This window comes from Crotalus tigris, unplaced genomic scaffold, assembly GCF_016545835.1.
Source record: "Crotalus tigris isolate CLP2741 ecotype Arizona unplaced genomic scaffold, ASM1654583v1 scf7180000020497.760770, whole genome shotgun sequence".
In the NCBI taxonomy this organism is placed as follows: Eukaryota; Metazoa; Chordata; class Lepidosauria; order Squamata; family Viperidae; genus Crotalus; species Crotalus tigris.
This window is the reverse complement of record NW_024098046.1, coordinates 212406-234902: the sequence shown is the minus strand read 5'-3', so window position 1 is coordinate 234902 and position 22497 is coordinate 212406. Positions and strand designations below refer to the sequence as shown.

At 44.9% G+C, this 22497-nt stretch overlaps 1 protein-coding gene across 3 annotated transcripts in view; it reads right to left on the bottom strand.

Moving 5' to 3' along the window:
• Positions 1–2791: 2791 nt before the first annotated feature.
• The window catches only part of GOSR1 (golgi SNAP receptor complex member 1), a 38762-nt gene continuing 19056 nt past the window's right edge, over positions 2792–22497 (bottom strand). For all 3 annotated transcript variants that reach the window (XM_039366959.1, XM_039366960.1, XM_039366961.1), the window contains 3 exons: positions 15185–15214; positions 6138–6220; positions 2792–4801 (listed from right to left, as the gene is read on the bottom strand). In XM_039366959.1, the coding sequence (XP_039222893.1) occupies positions 4677–4801; positions 6138–6220; positions 15185–15214 (238 nt within the window). In that variant the 3' untranslated portion in view covers positions 2792–4676. The remainder of the gene's footprint in view (positions 4802–6137; positions 6221–15184; positions 15215–22497) is intronic.

Below are 22497 nucleotides of genomic sequence, written 5' to 3'. Positions count from 1 at the left end.
TTTAGAGGCTCGGGCTATTTGCTGATATTCTGACTTAGTTATGTGCCCCTCTTTCCACTTTCTACACTTGTCCTTTTTATCTTTCAACTGATCAGAGAGTTCTTTATGCAGCCATGCTGGTTTCTTTTGAGAGCTGTTCTTTTTCCTCTTTGTTGGGATTGTGCTAGACTGGGCTTTTATTTCTCATTTTTCAAAATTTCCCAAGCTTCTTCAGTTGTTTTCCCCTTGAGGTACTAGTACCTCACGCAATCTTGATTGACTCCTTCTGTTAATGCAATTTAGGATTGCATTAGCTGTTTTGGCTGCTGCCACACACTTGCTGGCTCGTATTGAATTGAGTTGTCCACTAAGACTCCAAGATCCCTTTCACAGTTGATTGACCTCACCCAGGCTGGATAGGGACAGCCAAAGGGCCAAATTAAAATTCCCAGGTCTAGTCCAGGCTAACGGATCTTCCTGGTCATCTGGACATCCCCCACACAGCTGTGGGACAAAGATAGCCAGAGCACCATGGAGGAAGAAAAAAAAAAGGGGGGGGGGAACTGGGGCAGATTTTCCTGGCCACCCAAGGCAAGGCATGAGATTTGGACTGTCAAAAGAGGAGACCTGACCGGATTTTTTGGGAGCGCCGAGTACTTTGGCCTGCTCAATTATTAATCAATATCCACCACCCTAACGGCTGATCATGAATAATTGACTCCGATCAGAAAGCCGGGCAGCCAAAACAATCCCAAGAAGGACACAATCCGGATGAGTTTTTCTGCCCGAAGTGTGAAAGCAGATCCATTCCTTTTAATACTCGACCGCTGCCTTTTTTAATTGATTTAGTTTTGCAGAAGAAGCTGGGAAAGGGATGGGCGGGTGTCCAAATTGAAGGGAAGACACACACACACACACACACACACACACACACACTGGGAAAGTTACAATCAATCAATCAATCAGAATATAGAGCTGGAAGGGACCTTGGAGGTCTTCTAGTCCAACCTCCTGCTCAAGCAGGCGACCCTAGACCATTTCAATCAATCAGTCAATCAATCAATCATTCAATCAATCAATCAGAACAGAGCTGGAAGGGACCTTGGAGGTCTTCTAGTCCAACCCCCTGCTCAAGCAGGAGACCCTAGACCTTTCCAGACAAGTCACTGTGCAGTCTCTTCTTAAAAACCTCCAGTGGTGGAGCACCCACAACTTCTGGTGGCAAGCCGTTCCACTGGTTAATTGTCCTCACTGTTAGGACATTTCTCCCTAATTCCAAGTTGCTTCTCTCCTTGATGAGTTTCCATCTATTGTTTCTTCAATCAGAACAGAGCTGGAAAGGACCTCGGAGGTCATCTAGTCCAGAGGCCCCCAACCTTTTGGGCACCGGTTCCGTAAAGAGAGGTTTTTCCACGGACTGGAGGGGGCATGGTTTTGTGTGCTGCCTGCATCCCACGGATGGGGCTTTGCTTGTTTGTGCTGCCCAGTTGCTAGCATGCCGTGGCACGGTACTGTTCTATTCTATTCTATTCTATTCTATTCTATTCTATTCTATTCTATTCTATTCCATTCCATTCCATTCTGTTCTATTCTTAATAAAGATTCTATTCTATTCTATTCTATTTATTCTATCTATATTCTATTCTATTCTATATTTTATTCTATTCTATATTCTATTTATTCTATTCTGTTCCATTCTATTCCATTCCATTCCGTTCCATTCTATTCTAAATTCTATTCTAAATTCTATTCTGTTCTATTCTGTTCCATTCCATTCCATTCCATTCTATTCTTATTCTATTCTTCTATTCAATTCCATTCCATTCCATTCTATTCTGTTCTACTATTCTATTCTATTCTATTCTATTCTGTTATTCTGTTCTGCTCTGTTCCATTCTATTATTCCATTGTTCTTTTTACTCTATTCTATTTGTAATTCTTTTCTGATTTATATTCTATTCTGCTCTGTAATTCTATTCTATTCTATTCCATTCCATTCCATTCTACTGATCCATGGACCGGGGGGTTGGGGACCCCTGCCTTAGGGGTTGTGCCTCAAAACACCTGGAAGGGGATCCAGTGGGGGTCTTCAAGCATGGATAACAATAACAAAATGGAAGGGACCTCGGAGGTCTTCTAGTCCAACCCCCTGCTCAAGCAGGAGACCCTACACCATTTCCAACAAGATGCTTGTCCAGTCTCTTCTCGAAAACCTCCACTGATGGGACACCTGCAACATCTGGTGGCAAGCTGTTCCACTGGTTCATTGTTTCCACCATCAGGAAATTTCTCCGTAATTCTCTCCTTGATCGGTTTCCTCCCGTTGCTGCTTCTTGTTCTGCCTTCTGGTGCTTTGGAGAAGAGGTGGACCCCCCCCTCTTCTTTGAGGCAGCCCCTCCAATGCTGAAATACTGCTATAGTATTTTTTAGGGATTATAGGATTGTAACCCCTAAAGAGACTGCTACATTATAGAGCATATAGTTAATACTGCTATAGTGTTCCTTTTGGGCACCAGGGATCACTGCTTCCGTGGATAAAGGTTTTGCCACGGACCGGAGGGGGTGTGTTTTGTGTGCTGCCTGCATCCCACGGATGGGGCTTTGCTTGTTTGTGCGGACCGGTTGCTGGCATACCGTGGCCCAGTATCAGTCCACGGACCAGGGGTTGGGGACCCCCTGCTACAGACCCATCAAATCAATCGTAGTTTAGTTTCATGTGCTGGGCAAACTCAGCCCGATTGCGCGTCTCAAATCATTTTGACACCTTTTCATCAAAACCCAGAAGGCGAAACCAATAAAAAAACAAGAATCCTAAGATTAAAGAAATACGTTTTATTCAGAGAGAGAGTGCTTTTTTTCTCCCCTTTCATTTTTGTTAGCGAGATAATGCAACCAAGTCTTGTTTATTTTCTTAGTAATTTATTAATCAGATAACCCTCTTCCTATCTCAGCAGAACGCGGAAAAAAAAAGACAAATTTAAAAAAAAACCCAGAATAATAATAATAAAAAACCTTCCAGCAGCGGTTTCTTAACTCGAGAGCTCTTAAAACAAATTCAAATTCACCTCTGAAACTTTTGCTTTGCTCCTTATTCTGGAAGGGCCAATAAACGGTTCATTTGCGAAAGGAAGTATTCTCTAACCTCAAGCAATCTCTTGCAGCCAAAAATAAAAAAAAATCTATCTTGTTGGGGTTTTCTTCCTTTGATTCGTAGCGTTAACAGGATTAGACACTTTTTGCGAACCCAAAAGAGAACGAATAGTTTATTAATTTAAGTTGTGCTATAGTGCCTAGTTTATGGAATCTATTTGAACAAAACCATCGTAAGCTAGTATTTAATGCAGGGCCCCTTGACCTGTGGACTATAACTCTCAGAATTCCTGAGCCAGCAATATGGCTGGCTCAGGAATTCTGGGAGTTGAAGTCCAAAGATTATAAAGCACCGTAATTGCCCACCCTGGTTTCATGTTACCATGTGGGAATGGAGGTGGGAACCAGGGTTCCCAGGAATCAGAGCTAAGTCACTCTTCCCACCCCTGAATCCACTGGGACTCCGAACCCCATCATCCCCACTGGCTAAGCTAATAAATGCATTGTTGTCTTGGGCTGGCTTGGGTTGCCGATAAAAAAAGCTCAAATCTCTTGCTTTCTCTCCAAGAGTATGTAATAGACATCTCTTTTTTAACATTTTATTTGTGTTTCGAAGCAAGGGTGGGTGGGGGACATCCGGGGTCTTTGTTAGGACGGGAACCAAACCGAAGTCGGACAAACAAGGCGAGGACTTGCGGGAAACTTTTTCGGCTAAGATTACCCCTGCTAAAACGGTCCACCGATTCGGATGCCCAAATGCCACTCGCTCTCTTTTAATCCCTTTCACTGTTTGGGGCGCTCTCGAGATGAGGAAGGCGCTCCCTTGTTTTCCACTGGGATCTGTAAAACATCAACCGCGTTTCCAGTTTGGTGAAAAGTCTCCACCGAGGGTCCGTCTCACAAATGTTCTCCACGTTGAAAGGAAAGACCCGATCTCTTGTTTTGGGACATTTTTCTCGGCCTTGGTGAACCGGTTGTGTTTCGGCCGTTCTCGAATGGCGGGAAAGAGATCAGAAGGAAGTGGTCTTCTCCAAAACGGCGGGATACTTACCGACCCAGCCTTTGAGGATCACCTTCCTCAAAAAAAAACATAAAATAAAATAAAAATGTCTGGTGAAGAATTTCTCTCCATGGATCTCGGCTCTCCAACCGGGCCGGGCCAAAGTTTTTAAGTCGCCAAGTCAGGGCGAAGTTGTGTTAAATTGACGAGAGGGGTTTTCTCGGGCAGACAGGTTGGAAACAAGGAGAAGTAAAGGTTCTCCTTTGGAAGGTAAACGTGACAGCTGAATTGGGGCGGGGGGCTGGAGGTGGGCCGGGTCCGCCTCGCCTTAAGACGAGAGCGAAATGGTAGAAAAGGCAGAAAACATATTTAATGGGCAGAAGGGAGCCGTGTCCTCGGTGTAAGAGACCAGGACGAGCGACGAACCGGTTGTCACCTTCGGGACCCGTGGCCAGCTGTGGAGGAAGGAAAGAGAGAGTCCACCTGCCACGGTCCCTTGGTCTCCACGTCCCCAGATTGAAGGGGGGGGGGTCCCGCCGCAGTCTGCCCGCCCCTTCGCAGGGGCAGATCATGGTCCCAGAAGTCTCTCTGTGCGCGGCGTCCTCCATCAATGGAAAGCGTACAGCAGCAGGAGGATGGTGCAGATGCCGATCACACCCCCCAGGATGAGGGTGTCCCGTCGCTTGCGCAGGTTGATCCGCTGGATGAGGCTGTTCACCGCTGGGAAACGGTCTGGGGTGGGGCAGCCGAGTTAAGGGCGGCAAGGAAGGGGGCTGGCCACCCACCCACCCTCCCCATCCACTGGTGGGTTATCCCCCCCCCTCTTTTGAGAAGGCAGATGGCAGAGTGGCCCCGGGTCTTTGTTTTTCTCTGTTGGCATTTTAGAGGTTTTTTTGGGTGGGTGGGTGGGAGGTTGGGCCTGTTTTTGTAGTGGCTGTGATTTTTTTTTTTTTAAATGTCCCTAGGTTTTGGTAGGGAAAGAAAGAGAAGGAAAGCAAGGAGAAAGAAAAGAAAGAGAAAGGGAAGAGAAGGAAAGAGAGAAAGTAAAAAAGGGGAGGACGGAAAGAAGGAAGGAAAGAAAGGAGAGAAAATGAAAAAGAGAAGGAAGGAAGGAAGGAAAGAAAGGAGAGAAAATGAAAAAGAGAAGGAAGGAAGGAAGGAAGGAAGGAAGGAGAGAAAGTGAAAAAGGGAAGGAAGGAAGGAAGGAAGGAAGGAAAGAAGGAAGAATGGAGGGAAAGTGAAAAAGAGAAGGAAGGAAGGAGGAAAAGAAAGGAGAGAAAATGAAAAAGAGAAGGAAGGAAGGAGAGAAAGTGAAAAAGGAAGGAAGGAAGGAGAGAAAGTGAAAAAGAGAAGGAAGGAAGGAGGAAAGGAAAGGAGAGAAAATGAAAAAGAGAAGGAAGGAGAGAAAATGAAAAAGGAAGGAAGGAAGGAAGGGAAAATGAAAAAGAGAAGGAGAGAAAGTGAAAAAGGGAAGGAAGGAAAGAAGAAAGGAAAGAAAGGAGAGAAAGTGAAAAAGAGAAGGAAGGAAGGAGAGAAAATGAAAAAGAGAAGGAAGGAAGGAAGGAAGGAAGGAAGGAAGGAAAAAGTGAAGGAAGGATGGAAGAGAGAAAGAAAGAAAGAAAGAAAGAAAGAAAGAAAGAAAGAAAGAAAGAAAGGGAAGCAATTGCTGCCCCCAAAGGGAAGCGCTCTGCCCCTTAAGCCAGGGTTTCCCTTCCATCCTGGCTCTGTTCTCATCTCCTGCCTGTCCACATCCTTTGTGAATCTCCATTTCCTCCCCCTCTTCACATATTTATTGTATTCAGAACATTTATATAGCTGCCCACCTTTCGACTAACTCTGGGTGGATCCTTCCAGGCCACATCACATAAAGTTGGCTCCCTTCGGCGCCTCCCTGATCTCACATCTCTTAAAGTTGCTACAGTTGGGAAGCCTTGCTCTAGTGGATCCTGCATGCAGCAGGGGGTTGGGCTGGATGACCTCTAGGCTCCTTTCCAACTCTCTGATTCTAGTTAACGTTCGGTGCCCGGAAGGTGAAAAGCAGCAGCAGCAGCAGCAGGAGAAAGGATACTGGCCAAGGTGTTCATCTTGCTCTGTATGGATTTCATCATTCCTCGCTGCGAAGTCATGTTTTCTTTCGTGGCCATGGCAATGCTGAGGGGGAGAGGAACCAGAGAAAGGGCAAAAAAGAGGTTAGGCACTTGGTACCCAAGGTAATGCTGAGGTGAAGAGGAACCAGAGAAAGGGCAAAAAAGAGAATAGGCACTTGGTACCCAAGGTAATGCTGAGGTGGAGAGGAACCAGAGAAAGGGTAAAAAAGAGAATAGGCACTTGGTACCCAAGGTAATGCTGAGGTGGAGAGGAATGAGAGAAAGGGCAAAAAAGAGGTTAGGCACTTGGTACCCAAGGTAATGCTGAGGTGAATGAGAGAAAGGGCAAAAAAGAGATTAGGCACTTGGTACCCAAGGTAATACTGAGGTGGAGAGGAATGAGAGAAAGGGCAAAAAAGAGGTTAGGCACTTGGTACCCAAGGTAATGCTGAGGTGAATGAGAGAAAGGGCAAAAAAGAGATTAGGCACTTGGTACTCAAGGTAACTCACTCCAGGTAATCCTCAACGTACGACCACAACCGAGCCCCAAACTTCTGTTTCTAAGCGAGGCATTTGTGATTGAGTTTTGCCCTATGTTACAACTTTCCTTGCCACAGTTGTTAAGTGAATCGCCACAGTTTAGTCACACGGTTGTGAAGTGAGTCTGGCTTCCCCACTGGATTTGTCAGAAGTTTGCAAAAGGGGATCACGTGAGCCCAGGACAGTGCAACCGTCATAAATACGAGTCAGTTGCCAAGTGTCTGAATTTGAATCACGTGACCATGGGGACGTTGCGACGGTCGTAAGTGTGAAAAGGGGCCCTTAGGCATTTTTTTTTCAGCGCCGTTGTAGCTTTGACAGTCACGAACCAAACTCTTGTAAGTTGAGGATTACCGGTACTTGAAATAACTGGCTCTTCCGCTTTGATAGACAAATAATATTTGATTTGTGCAAATATGTTCCAGGCCCCCAAGGCTTCTCCCATGGCATCCTGGGATCTGTAGTTTAGGGGGGGGGGAAGGCCCTGAGGTATCTTAATACATAAAACGTTGGCCTCTCGAGATGGGCAGATCCATGAGATCAACAAAAGGTCCAGAAAAGCCAACGTGAGGCTTTGCGTTGCAGGGGAGGAGTGCACGTTTCCTAGGCAACCCCACCTGGGATTCGGGGCCGACCCATCCCTACTCAGGGGATCCTCCTTGGAGAATTGGGGTGTGTCCAGGAAGCAGTGAGAAAGCATCCCCAGGAGGGATGCCCCTGGGAGTGGCAGAAAGAGAAAAGCTGCTTGAAAAGGCGAAATGACGTGGCCGGAGAAGGAAAACCGAAGCCACTTAAGAGATGGGCAGAGATGCAAATAGTTCTTCGGTGCTGGGAAAACTTTAATGGCCGTAATGGAGGGAGAGGAACCGGTGAGTAATTTGGACTCTACTCTACTCTGCTTTGGTTCCTACGAGGAAAAAAAAAAAAAGGGAGTCATTGACCAGCCAAGCGTCTCTTTTTCACACGGACCCAATACACCGACCTCTTCATAGCTTCGGCTGTGGCTTTTCAACGCCTTATAGCAGGGGTCTCCAAATTTTGGGCCAATCATCAGATGGGGGCGAGTTCTAGTCCCGCCTTAGGTACAAAAGCCAACTGGGTGACTTTGGGCCAATCACCAGGAGACGGTGAGTTCTAGTCCCGCCTTAAATATGAAAGCCAGCTGGGTGACTTTGGGCCAATCACTAGGAGACGGTGAGTTCTAGTCCCGCCTTAAATATGAAAGCCAGCTGGGTGCCTTTAGGCCAATCACCAGGAGAGGGTGAGTTCTAGTCCCGCCTTAGGCACAAAAGCCAGCTGGGTGACTTTGGGCCAATCACCAGGAGACGGTGAGTTCTAGTCCCGCCTTAAATATGAAAGCCAGCTGGGTGACTTTGGGCCAATCACCAGGAGACGGTGAGTTCTAGTCCCGCCTTAAATATGAAAGCCAGCTGGGTGACTTTGGGCCAATCACCAGGAGACGGTGAATTGTAGTCCCGCCTTAGTCATAAAAGCCAGCTGGGGAACTTTGGGCCAATCACCAGGAGATGGAGAGTTCTAGTCCCGCCTTAGGCACGAAAGTCAGCTGGGTGACTGTGGGCCAGTCCCTCTCTCTCAGCCCAACCCACCTCATAGGGTTGTTGTTATGGGGAAAATAGAAAGGAGTATTAAGTCTGTTCACCACCTTGAGTTTCATAAGAAGAGATTGGTCAACCATTTGTCTGAAATGGTATAGGGTTTCCTGCCTGAGCAGGGGTTGGACTAGATGACCTCCAAGGTCCCTTCCTATTCTATTCTATTCTATTCTATTCTATTCTATTCTATTCTATTCTATTCTATTTCTATTCCATTCATTATTTTATTCTATTCTATTCCATTCCATTCTATTCTTTTTTCTATTCTATTCTATATTCTATTCTACTCCACTCCATTCTATTCTATACTATACTTTTTCCTTACTGTATTCTATTTCATTCTATTCTATTCTATTAATTCTATTCCGTAATTCTATTCTATTCTTTCATTCCATTCAATATTCTATTCTATTCTATTTCTATTCCATTCATTATTCTATTCTATTCCATTCCATTCTATTTTTTCCATTCTATTCTATATTCTATTCTATTCTATTCCACTCTACTCCATTCTATTCTATTCTATTCTATTCTATTCTATTCTATTCTATTCTATTCTATTCTATTCTATTCTATATTTTTCCCTATTCTATTCTATTCTATTCTATTTCTATTCCATTCATTATTTTATTCTATTCTATTCCATTCCATTCTATTCTTTTTTCTATTCTATTCTATATTCTATTCTACTCCACTCCATTGTATTCTATACTATACTTTTTCCTTATTGTATTCTATTTCATTCTATTCTATTAATTCTATTCTGTAATTCTATTCTATTCTTTCATTCCATTCAATATTCTATTCTATTCTATTTCTATTCCATTCCATTCATTATTCTATTCTATTCCATTCCATTCTATTTTTTTTCTATTCTATTCTATATTCTATTCTATTCTATTCCACTCTACTCCATTCTATTCTATTCTATATTTTTTCCTATTCTATTCTATTCTATTCTATTCTATTCTATTCTATTCTATTCTATTCTATTCTACTCTATTCTACTCTAATTCTATTCTATTCTATTCTATTCTATTCTATTCTATTCTATTCTATTCTATTCTATTCTATTCTATTCTATTCTATTATTCCATTCCATTCCATTCCATTCTGCTTATAAAGTCAGAAAGGCAGGACAAAAAGCAAGCAAATACATATAATAAAAACACTCTTGCAGCCCCCTGCAGTGCGGGCCAACTCTTGCCTAGCAAGCAAGGCAAAGAAGCCATTTGCTCCTTCACACAATCCTGTCCCTTCGAAAGCCGTCCAGAGCCCCCAGCGGGAGCGAAGAGCGTGGCTTTCACATGATCCTCCCGGTGCGCTGAGCACCAGACTGGATGGGAGCCGGCAGGCAAAGGGCGTATTTGTGGCTATATGTGCAAATACAGTTAGTCCTCGACTTACAACCGTTCATTTAGTGACCGAAATGATCACAGCCCTGAAAGCAAGGCGACTTAGGACCATTTTCCCCCCCACACAGCATCCCCTTGGCAATTGCAACTTGTTCGGTCGGGCCCTGGGTTCAAGTTTGCCGAGGTCCTTCCGGATCTCGAGTCTAACCATCTAAAATGGGAGCAATTCCCCCGCAACGCGGTGTGGCCTGCAAATCTGATCAGATCCCCTTCCATCCCCACAAAGGTACGTGGGGTCTCATCCTGTGGAGTGACATCTTGGGGAACGCCGGGAATAAACTGCCACGGCTGTGGCTTATGGGGAAGGGGGGGGGCTCTCCGCTCCTGAAAACTGGAATCTCAGCCCCGGTTCGTTATGGAGAGCAGTCTTTAGTCCTCGAATTATAATGTTCCGTTTAGTGACTGTTCAACGTTACAACGGCACTGGAAAAAGTGACTTAGGACCATTTTTCGCACTGACGGCCCTTGCAGTATCCCTCGTGGGTCACCTGATCAAAATTCAAACGCCCTGCAACTGGCATGTACTTATGACGGTTGTCGTGTCCCGGGGAATCACAGGATCCTCTTTTGTCAACTTCTGATTGGCAAAGTCAATGGAAGAAGTCGGATTCGCTTAACGACCGTGTTCCTAACAACGGCAATGATTCCCTTAACAGCCATGACAAGAAAGGTGGAAAAATTAATTAACCAGTGGAACCACCTGCCTCCAGAAGTTGTGAATGCTCCAACCCTGGAAGTTTTTAAGAAGAGATTGTCTAAAACGGGATAGGGTTTCCTGCCTGAGCAGGGGGTTGGGTTAGATGGACAGCCATTTGTCTGAAATGGTATATAGGGTTTCCTGCCTGAGCAGGGGGTTGGACTTGATGACCTCCAAGGTTCCTTCCATTATTATTATTATTATTATGGATCATCGCACAGTCAGCCGGATGTTCAGACTGGATTTGGCATTTTGTCTACCCATCGAGTCCTTACCCAGGACCTGGGATAGGCAGATGTGGATGTTTGATGGTATTACAGATATCGTCGCAGGATGGAAGCAGTTCCTAATAAGGCCACCTTTTGCAATTGACTAATAGCGAATTTGTCAATGCCGATGGTGTTCAAGTGGTGCTCCAGTTGTTTTGGGATTGCACCAAGGAGCCTATGACTATTGGTACTACCCTTGCTTGCTTTTGCCACAGTCTTTCTATTTCTATTTGTAGGTCTTTGTATTTTGTTCTGTTCTCCAGTTCTTTCTCTTCTATTCTGCTATCTCTAGGCACTGCCACGTCCACTATCCAGACTTTTTTGTCTTTTCTATCGACAATTGTTAAGTCTGGGGTGTTACATTGCAGGTGCTTGTCTATTTGAATTCTGAAGTCCCAGAGCAGCTTAATTTTATCATTTTCTATGACTTTCTCTATTTTATGATCCCACCAGTTTTTGCTTACAGGCAAATGATATTTTTTGCAGATCTTCCAATGCACCATTGTTGCTACTTTGTCATGCCGCTGCTTGTAATCAGTCTGTGCAATCTTCTTGCAGCAGCTTACCAGGTGGTCCACTGTTTCTTCAGCTTCTTTTAGGCGGCACTTACTGTCTGTTGCTGTCTTCTCAATTTTGACTTTGTATGCATTTGTCCTTAAGGCTTGGTCTTGTGCAGCCAGAATTAAGGCTTGGTCTTGTGCAGCCAGAATTAGTCGGTCTCTTTCTTCAATTTTCCTGCTCTTAGCCATTGCCAGGTTTTATTATTATCTGCTTTCCCAGCTATTTTTTAAATGTATTGGCCATGTAGTGCTTTGTCTTCCCATGCCTCTATTCTGTTGTTGTTATTGTTATTATTATTACTATTATTATTATATGACCTCCAAGGTCCCTTCCAACTTTTTTATTACTATTACCATTGTTGTTTTGTTGTTGTTCTTATTATTATTTGTTATTATGGGGCAGAAATCTCCAAACAACTGCCTTGCTTAGCTAGGGAAATTCTGGCCTCAATTGGGGTGGTAAGTCCCTATTGATCCATGGCCGCTGCCTGCAGCCTGCAGCCGCGTGGCTCGGAGGCAGCGAGCCAAGTGCTAATGTTAAATACATTTTAGATTGTCTCTCTCGCTCTCCGAAAGACGCCATCGCTTCCCTTTTTCCAGGGGAAAACAAGACGCTGCCAGATGATGCTGGAGGAGGAGAGGAAAGGAAAAAAAAAATCAGCCCAGCAGACCCCATTAAGGAAAGAGTTTTGAACGGGCTGCTTTCCAAAAGGGCAACTTGTAAAACCTCCAATTTCCAATCATCGGTACATTCAGGAACCCAACAGAGACATCCCAAATGGGCCCCACCACAAAACCCATCCTCTCCAGACAAATGGCTGTCCAGTCTCTTCTTAAAAACTTCCAGTGTTGGAGCATTCACCGCTTCTGGAGGCAGGTTGTTCCACTGGTTAATTGTTCTCACTGTCAGGAAGTTTCTCCTTAGTTCTAGATTGCTTCTCTCCTTGATGAGTTTCCATCCGTTGCTTCTTGTCCTGCCTTCAGGCACCTTGGAGAACAGCTTGACTCCCTCTTCTTTGGGGCAGCCCCTGAGATACTGGAAGGCTGCTATCCTGTCCCCCCTCATCCTTCTCTTCATTAAACTAGACAGACCCAATTCCAGCAGCCGTTCCTTATATGTTTTAGTCTCCAGTTCCCTGATCATCTTTGTTGTTCTTCTCTGTACTCTAGAGAATCTCAACATCCTTTTTTTACATCGAGACGACCAAAGGAGAAACAATGAAAGACAAAGTTCCTGGGGTACCTTTTCTACCCTCACCCCCCCCCCAATCTATAAAGCTCCAAAAGGCAGGGGACTGGTGGACTTCAACTCCCAGAATTCCTGAGCCGGCATGGGGGAACTATGGCCCCCTTCATGACTTGTGGACCTCAACTCCCAGAATTCCTGAGCGGCATGGGGGAACTATTTCATGACTTGTGGACCTCAACTCCCAGAATTCCTCAGCGGCATGGGGGAACTATGGCCCCCTTCATGACTCGTGGACTTTTAACTCCCAGAATTCCTGAGCCAGCATGGGGGAACTATGGCCCCCTTCATGACTCAGGGACTTCAACTCCCAGAATTCCTGAGCCAGCCATGCTGAGGGGAAAGGGAGAGGTTTCCAAGCTGAGCCATGCTGGCTCAGGAATTCTGGGAGTTGAAGTCCACAAGTCATAAAAGAGCCAAGGTTGCCTACCCATGAGCTAGGCAAACATTAGCCTATGTCAAAATCTATGTAATATGCAGGTCTGGTTGGTGCATGGATGAGACACAACCAGGAAATCCCTATTATTATTATTATTGTTGTTGTTGTTGTTGTTGTAGTCCTTGACTTATCACCGTTGGTTTAGTTTAGGTTTAAGCCTGTTGCTGGGATAATGTAGTGGCTCAGTGGTTAAAGACGAGGAGCTTCCTGGATGGAAAACCGACAGTGAGCGTTTGAGACCAGGGCACCGCAAGACGGGGTGATCTTGTGCTCCTGGCTGCAGCTCCTGCCCATCCAGCAGTTCGAAAGCGTGCAAGTGCGAGTAGATCAATAGGTACCCCTTTGGTGGGAAGATAACAGCATTCCGTGCGCCTTTGGCGTTTAGCCATGCTGGCCACAAGGCCGAGTAAAATGTCTTCGGACGATACCGTCTCCCCTCGGTCAAGAAACAGAGATCAGCAGCGCCCCCTAGAGTCGGCAACGAGTAGCAGAATAAAATCCTTGACCTTTTTTTAACCTGATGTTTAGGAATCGCTCAGATTTTTTGATCACAGGGGAGTCCTCAACTTACGACGGCAACCGAGCCCAACGTTTCTGTGGCTCAGCGAGAGATTTGTTCAGTGACTCGGGCCCCGTTTTACGACCGTGCTTGCTGCCGTTGTTAAGTGAATCCCTGTGGTTGTTAAGTGAGTCACATGGTTGTTCCGTGAATCCAGTTTCTCCCTTGAGTTTGCTGGTTGGATGGTGGCAAAAAGGGATCGCCTGACCCTGGGACACTGCAACAGTCATAAGTACATGCCAGTTGCCGAGCATCTGAATTTTGATCACGTGACCCTGGGGATGATGCGACAGCTGTTAAGTGAGAACCGGTCCTAAGTCACTTTTTTCAAGGTGTCGTAACTTTGAACCGTCATTAAACGAAGCGTTATTAATTCAAGGACTACCTCTTCAAGGGGTTAATTCTTTCAGAAGGCCTTTTGGGAACTGGGAAATTTGAAGAGGCAGGAGAAAGGGTGTGTGTGTCTTTTATTTATTTGGTTTTTTTAAAAAAAAAATTAATTGATTTTCTAATTTTACATTTAACTATTTAAAAAGCAACGTGGCGGCTGAGTTAATCAATAATTCAATAACATACAAGTATCTTTAGTACAGTGGTTCTCAACCTTTTTAATGCCATGACCCCCAACCGGTCGTAAGTCGAGGACTACTCAACCGGTCGTAAGTTGAGGACTACTCAACTGGTGCAGCACCGTTTGCAGAATGGGACTTTTGGCGGGCTCAGCAGGGCAGAGACAGCATGGACAATTCCTATTGGCTTTTGAAAGCCAATAGAATTAGACTCTATTCAAGAGAGTCTATTCTATTGGCTTTCAAAAGCCAATAGAATAAAAGGGAGTAACACAGCTAAGGAAAGGGGGGAAAAAATGGCGGACTGCGTTGTTTGGCGACCCCCGTGAAATGGTCGTTCGACCCCAAATGGGGTCCCGACCCACAGGTTGAGAACCACTGCTTTAGTACAAGTCTCAAACTATTACATTAAGTATTTCCTCTCTTCCCCCCCCCCCTTAGTATTTACTGTCTCATGTTTAAACTAATGCAATTCTTATCATATCAATTAAATAAAAATAACTTTCTTACCTTTATCAATCATTTTTAGTTGATACATATCCTGGTTATTTTAACATTCAATCTCTCTAGACAATCAATGTCCTAATGAGTTTTTCCCAATTTTTCAGTTTCCCATCTACGAGCTAAAAATCCACTGATAAATGTAATAAATATGTTTTTACTGAGCTGTTATAATAAAAATGACTAGCTTATATATGAGATAGTAGACATCAAGAGAAAAAGAGGGGAAGCATTTAACGTTGAAATAAGAGAAAAGTTTGGTTACCAAATTTAAGACACTTGGACATTAATAGAAAATAAGAATGTTATACTGTATTATTAACTAGCTGATGTAAGATGGTGAGAAATGGGATGTATTTAATAGATAAGATGTGTATTCTGAATATTAGAATTTGTGACGAACGGGGATGAAGGGAATTGTGGTCATTTAAAATTTGGAAATTGTAAATGTTAAATGTTAAACTTAAAGGAGAGGGGGGGGCATCTTTTAATGCTCGGGTGTTAAAGCCAACAGATTTCTGGGGGGTGGGGTGGGATAGACAATGCCGGGATCCCCCAGGGCAGGTGCTGATTGAAGCAATGGGGTGGATCCCTTGGAAGAGAGCCATCTCCAGCCTTACCTTATCGTCTCTTCGATCAGCCGGTCGGAGCTGAAAGGAAAAGCACAATATTTTTAATTTTTACAGCCCGCTTTCCTCGCGCCAACCTGTAAAAATAAACAGGAAGCAAATTGAAATAAAAGAACTGAAGAAACGTGTTTATTTTGCAAAGAGGGCTGGCAGTTTGCGTCTGAGCCCAAGGCAAGAAAAGGCAGAGATGGTGGGGGAATAATAATAATAATAATAATAATAATAATAATAATAATAATAATAATAGACGAGAAAGAACTGGAGAAGATAACAAAATACAAAGACCTACAAATAGAAATAGAAAGACTGTGGCAAAAGCAAGCAAGGGTAGTACCAATAGTCATAGGCGCCTTGGGTGCAATCCCAAAACAACTGGAGCACCACTTGAACACCATTGGCATTGACAAATTCGCTATTAGTCAATTGCAAAACTGCTTCCATCCAACCAACCAATATAAGAAAATAAGAACAACAGACTTAGAAAGCTGCTGGCGGGGGAATTCTGGGAGTGGAAGTCCACGCATCTCCACAGTTGCCATGTCTGACAGACCCTGGTCTCAAGCCCTCTGCCCCTTCCTCTCTCACCTGGCAAGGCAGACAGAGAGCAGAGGGGATGAGCCCAGGCACTGACCTGACTCTACCAACAACTGGGGGGGTGGGGGGGTGGAAGAACTAGCCAGGTTTCCAAGCTAGATGACCAACGGAGTGCAAAGGGGATGACTCTGGCTGTTGATGGTCAGCCCTGGCCCCGGAGGGAAGGAAAGTCACGGGTTCCAGAACAGCCAGCTGGGTGAGTCACCCCTGAAGTAGCGAGACTGATGTGGGTATCCCCCCATTTCTGGGAAGCTGATGGTGGAGTCAAGGAAGAAGGGCTCTCTCATTCTTGGGGCCAGCGCCCAATCTTCAGATACAATGCCATTCCAGCTGGAGGCTCCCTGAGGGATAACAGAATACCAGGTAGTCCTCAACTTCTGGCCAAAACGGAGACTAAAATTTCTGTGGCTAAGCAAGACAATTGTTACTGACGTGACTTTTAAGTGAATCTGGCTTCCCCATTGACTTTGCTCGTCGGACGGTCGCAAAAGGGGACTCCGAGACATGGCGACGGTCATAAATACTGTCTACCACAGGGGTAGGCAACCTCGGCTCTTTTATGACTCATGGACTTCAACTCCCAGAATTCCTGAGTCAGCTATGCTGACTCAGGAATTCTGGGAGTTGAAGTCCACGAGTCATAAAAGAGCCGAGGTTGTCTACTCCTGGTCTACCTTTTTCAGACGCGAACCATTAGATCTATGGCTGAAGAGTTCAATTAACTATCGTGTTTCCCCCTCAAATAAGACCGGGTCTTTTTTTTTTTTTTTCCTTTTTGGCCTCCAAAAGAAGCACCAGGTCTTATTTTGGGGGTAGGCCTTCCCTCACCTCCAGCACCACCCAGCCGGTCCACTTCTTCTGGGGCCAAAGTTCTGCAGCTGCATTCAGGCCTGCATTTTGCAGTTAGGCCTTTGCGGAAGGCGTAAGCAGCCGAGTACCGAGCTATGGATTCAATCCATGGCTCGGGGCTCGGCTGCAGAGGTCTTGCAGAACCGAGCTATGGTTTGAACCCATAGCTCAGTTGTTGGCTGCACAAGGCCTTCCAGAAAGGCCCGTGACTGAGAAATGCAGGCCTGGCTGCAGAAGAGGCCTCAGAAGAAGTGGGCTGGCTGCAAGGGAAGCGGGTGCGGGACGCGTAGGGCAGCTCCACACCCCCGCCCTAGCTTGATTTTTAAGTGTGTGCCTCACCCCAAAACTAGGACGTATTTTGGGGGGTAGGGCTTATATTAGGCCCACCCCCCAAAATCAAGCTAGGGCTTATTGTTGGTGTAGGCCTTACTTTTGGGGAAACAGAGTATTGTGTTGCTCAAGCCTATAATAGAGGAATCTTCCCAGACTGGCCGTTTGCATCTGGGCCAGTCTAGATAAGGTTCAACGGCATTCAAGGGACTTTGGACTCTTGTGCCTATGTAAGGATTCCAGACTAGTTCCCTGCTTGACTCCGTCCCCTGTCTCGACCAGGCTGTCTCTAGCCATCTTGAGGCTTCTGTCTTTGTTGGTTGCTCCTAACTTTCACAAGCTTCAAAGGCCCCCTCCCCCTTGCAATTCTGACAAGCATCTTCCTAGACTTTAAGAAGAGACCAGACAATCACTTATCTGAAATGGTATAGGTTCTCCTGCTTGAGCAAGGGGCTGGACTAGAAGACCTCCAAGGTTCTATTCTGTCCTATTCTGTTCTATTCTATTCTATTCTAATTATTTATTCTATTCTATTCTCAATTTTTTATTCTACATTCCATTCCATTCTATTTTCCATTTTCCATTCCATTCTATTCCACTCTATTCTATTTTCCATTCTTTATTCTATTCTATTTATTCTATTCTATTTTCCATTCTTTATTCTACATTCCATTCTATTCCATTTTCCATTCCATTCTATTCTATTCTATTTTCCATTTTATTCTATATTCTATTCCATTCTTTTTTCTATTCTATTCTATTCTATTCTATTCTATTCTAATTCTATTCTAATTCTATTCTATTTTTATTCTATTTTCCATTCTTTATTCTACATTCCATTCTATTCTATTTTCCATTTTCTATTCTGTTCTGTTCCATTCCATTCTATCTTCTCCCCTATCCTATCCTATCCTCCTATCCTATCCTATTATTCTATTCTATTCTATTTTCCATTTTTTATTCTACATTCCATTCCATTCTATTCTATTTTTCATTTTCTATTCTGTTCTGTTCCGTTCCATTCCATTCTATCTTCTCTCCTATCCTATCCTATCCTATTATTCTATTCTATTTTTATTCTATTTTCCATTCTTTATTCTACATTCCATTCTATTCTATTTTCCATTTTTTATTCTGTTCTTTTCCATTCCATTCTATCTTCTCCCCTATCCTATCCTATCCTATCCTATCCTATCCTATCCTATCCTATCCTATCCTATCCTATCCTATCTCTCCAAAAGGCCAGTTCCAGCGGAGAGTGACACCCCCCCTTGCAATAACAGCCAATTCCCCCAAGGAACGGGTCTAAAATGAACTTAAAAACAAAGCAGTGGGCATTAATGTAAGGCATTACCACCAGCTACATCTGTCAGAACAAATTCCGGTAATTTGCTAATGGACCAAGCCGAGTCTTCTCTTTCCAATGTTCTCACAGTCTTGGGAGGTTCAGGAGATAGAGACATTCGCTCGGCGGAAAACGGCCGCGGATGCCATCTGGACTGAGCGAAGAGGCGATAAATGCCATTACGCGTGGGGAAAGAAAGGAAAGAAAAAAAACAACCCAGAAAATGTGGGAGCTTTAATACCTCAGATGGGAAACAATTAAAAAGGTTACCGCAAAGTTAGCCTCTGAGCTCATGAAAAGGACAGGAAAAGTCAGACTGAAGACGGGAGGGAGAGAGAATTGGAAAAACCAAGAGAAAAAAAAAGATACGTTCCTAACAAGTGCAAACAAATATGGGTAGTCCTTGACTTACAACAGTTTATTTAGAGACAAGACATCCCCCCACCAAAATACAAATCCCAGGATGGGGAAAGCCTTGGGGGCTTGGAACAGATTTATACAAATCCAATACGATTTGTCTATCCAAGAGTTAAGAGTCATAAAATGGCTCAGATATTTCAAGGACAGGCAGTCCTTGACTTACAAACACTGTAATGGTGTAGTAGTAGGGTCTCTTGCTTGGGCGTGGGGTTGGACTAATTGACCTGCAAGGTCCCTTCCAACTGTGCGCTGATTTTGAATTGGAGAAAATAACAGCATTACGTTTGCGTAGTGACCGTTCAGTTGCAACAGCACTGAAAAAAGGGATTTAGGATTGTTTTTTCACACTTACGACGGCTGCAGCATCCCCTGTGGGTCACCTGATCAAAATTCAGGCACTTTGGCAGCTGGCAAATATTTGCAGTGTCCCGGGATCGTGTGATTCCGTTTTGTGACCGTATTACCAACTTAAAAAAACTGCAGTGATTGGCTTTTAAAACTGTGGCCAGAAAAGCTGTAAAACAGGGTGAAACTCCATTAACAACCGCTTTGCTTAGCAACGGAAATTTTGGGCTTTATTTACCTGTCCTCCATATCTGGAGGAAAAAAAAAATACTTGATACCTGGAAGCAGAACAAAAGGCAAACATCAGCTGTCAAAATCCTTGCTCTCATTCTAAATCAGGGGTCTTCCAACTTGGCCCTTTGATGACTCGTGGACTTCAACTCCCACAATTCCTCAGCCAAGATGCTTTAAGACAGGGGTCTTCCAACTTGGCCCTTTCATGACTTGTGGACTTCAACTCCCAGAATTCCTCAGCCAGGATGCTTTAAGACAGGGGTCTTCCAACTTGGCCCTTTCATGACTTGTGGACTTCAACTCCCAGAATTCCTCAGCCAGGATGCTTTAAGACAGGGGTCTTCCAACTTGGCCCTTTCATGACTTGTGGACTTCAACTTCCAGAATTCTTCAGCCAGGATGCTTTAAGACAGGGGTCTTCCAACTGGGCCCTTTCATGACTTGTGGACTTCAACTTCCAGAATTCTTCAGCCAGGATGCTTTAAGACAGGGGTCTTCCAACTGGGCCCTTTTAGGACTTTTGGACTTCAACTCCCAGAATCCCTCAGCCAGGATGCTTTAAGACAGGGGTCTTCCAACTGGCCCTTTGATGACTTGTGGACTTCTACTCCCAGAATTCCTCAGCCAGGCACGTGTTATTTGGTTATTTGAAGCAGGGTGGACTTCAACTCCCAGAATTCCCCCAGCCACACTGGGGAATTCTGGGTGTTGAAGTCCATACCTCTTCAAATACCCAAGCTTGAGAAACACTGCTGCAGAAAGTGAACTGGACAGGGTCTAGACTGTTTCTGATACTCTTTCCCCTATTTTTCTCATGCTGCTAGGGTCTATTTTTTGAGAAAAGGGCTTTTTTTTTTTACAAAGCCACAAAGAGTAAAACGAAGAAAAAAAAATAAAGATATGGGCTGGGAGGAGGTAGACCAAGAGAATGCTGACTGGGGGAAAAAAAAAAATCTATTCATTGCTTTGGCCTAAAAGCCGCTAAGTAATATGAGGGATGTCTTCTGCCAGCCGAAGGAGAGAAAAAAAAAATTCCCTTTTTTGGCAACATTGGAAGTCCGGCCTCAGGCACAGCCAGGCAATTAACCGCTGGTGCAAAGCCTATCCGAAGGCAGGAGATGAATAGATCTGGGTTTGTTTGTTTTTTTAAATCATCAAGTTTACAGGATTATCAATCAAGGGTTCCTTCCCCCCCCCTTTTTCCATTTTATAATGAAAGCCTTGCGGTTCCTCGTTGCAAAGATGTTAAGATTAATGGACCTTCAAAATGAACACCATCTTTTGGCAGGCAGGTGTGGTTCTGGAAGAGGAGGGGGGGGAGACTGTGGGGTCTTGGTGCTCTCTGAGCTGGTTGGTTTTCTTTCAGACATTTCATTACCCAACTAGGGAACATCATCAATCCTAGAAGGAAGGGGGGGGGGTTGCAAGGAGGAGGAGTAGGAGGAGGAAGACTGTGGGGACTGGTGCCCTCTGAGCTTAGTGGTTTCCTTGCAGACATTTCATTACCCAACTAGGGAACTTCATCAGTGCTAGAAGGGGGGGAGGAGGAGGAGGAGGAAGAGGAGGAGGAGGAGGAAGAAGAAGAAGAGGAGGAGGACTGTGGGGTTCCTAATGCTGTCTGAGCTTGGTGGTTTTCTTGCAGATGTTTCATGACCCAACTAGGGAACATCATCAGTGCTAGAAGGGAGGAGGATTTATGGAGAGGAGGAGGAGGAGGAGGAGGACCATGGGGTCCTTGATGCTCTCTGAGCTCGGTGGTTTTGTTGCAGACGTTTCATGACCCAACTAGGGAACATCATCAATGCTAGAAGGAAGGGGGGGTTGCGAGGAGGAGGAGGAGGAGGAGGAGGAGGAGGAAGAGGAGGAGGAGGAGAAAGGGACTGTGGGGACCCTGGTGCCCTCTGAGCTTGGTGGTTTTGTTGCAGACATTTCATGACCCAACTAGGTAACATCATCAATGCTAGAAGGGATTTATGGAGAGGAGGAGGAGGAGGAGAAGGAGAAGAAGGAGGAGGAGGATTGTGGGGTCCTTGGTGCTCTCTGAGCTTGCAGACGTTTCATGACCCAACTAGGGAACATCACCAGTGCTAGAAGGGAGGAGGAGGAGGAGGAGGAGGAGGAGGAGGATGACGACAACTGTGGGGTCCTTGATGCTCTCTGAGCTGGGTGGTTTTCTTGCAGACGTTTCATGACCCAACTATGTAACATCATCAATGCTAGAGAGATACTTCCAGGCTACTTACAACCATTCATTTACCCACCATCCCAAGTTATAATGGCACTGAAAAAAAGGTGACTTAGGACCGTCACACCCTCCCCATGGTCACATGATCCAAATTTGGCCCTTTGGCCACAGGCATGCCTTTGCAACAGTTGCGGCGTCCCGGGATCACGTGAATCACCATTGGCCAATTTCTCCGCCTTCTGATAAGGAAAACTCAATTAACCAGGGGAACTCCTTGACTCCAGAAGTTGTGAACGCTCCATCACTGGAGGTTTTCCAGAAGAGACTAGACAGCCTTTTGTCTGAAATGATGTAGGGTCTCCTGCTTGGGCAGGGGGTTGGACTAGATGACCTCCACGTCCCCTTCCAATTCTGTTATTCTGTATTCTGATGGGGTTGGACTAGAAGATCTCTAAGGTCCCTTCCAATTCTGTTATTTTGTTCTGTAATCCCACGCCTTAGCAGAATCCCAAGGACAAGCTGAGATACTTCCGTGATTTAGCATCCATTGCACTGTTTCCCCCATTCAGAAGCGGGGGGGGGGGGGGGAGAAGAGAAGGCAATATCCTGTACAATTTATTTTATTCACACTTCATTACACAACACCGCAAAGACTTTTGGGGGGGGGGGAAACCAACATTTGACAACTTCCCCACAGAGACAATTCTTGAAGAACTAGCTCCCCCTTGAGGTGAGATATGGTGGCTGTCTTAGAAAGTGGCTGCTTTATTACGGAATAACAAGAGGTGGAAGGAACCTTGGAGGTCATCTAGTCCAGCCCCAAGCTCGGGGAGGAAGCCCTATGCTACCATTTCAGACAAATGGCCATTCAGGATACAAACACTGGCTGTGTCAACCAGGTTAACGATATGTAAAATTAGATTAGATTGGATTAGATAACCTTTATTGTCTTTTTTTTGTGTGGGCACAACGGCACACATTAAAAATAAAATTTAGTTGCTT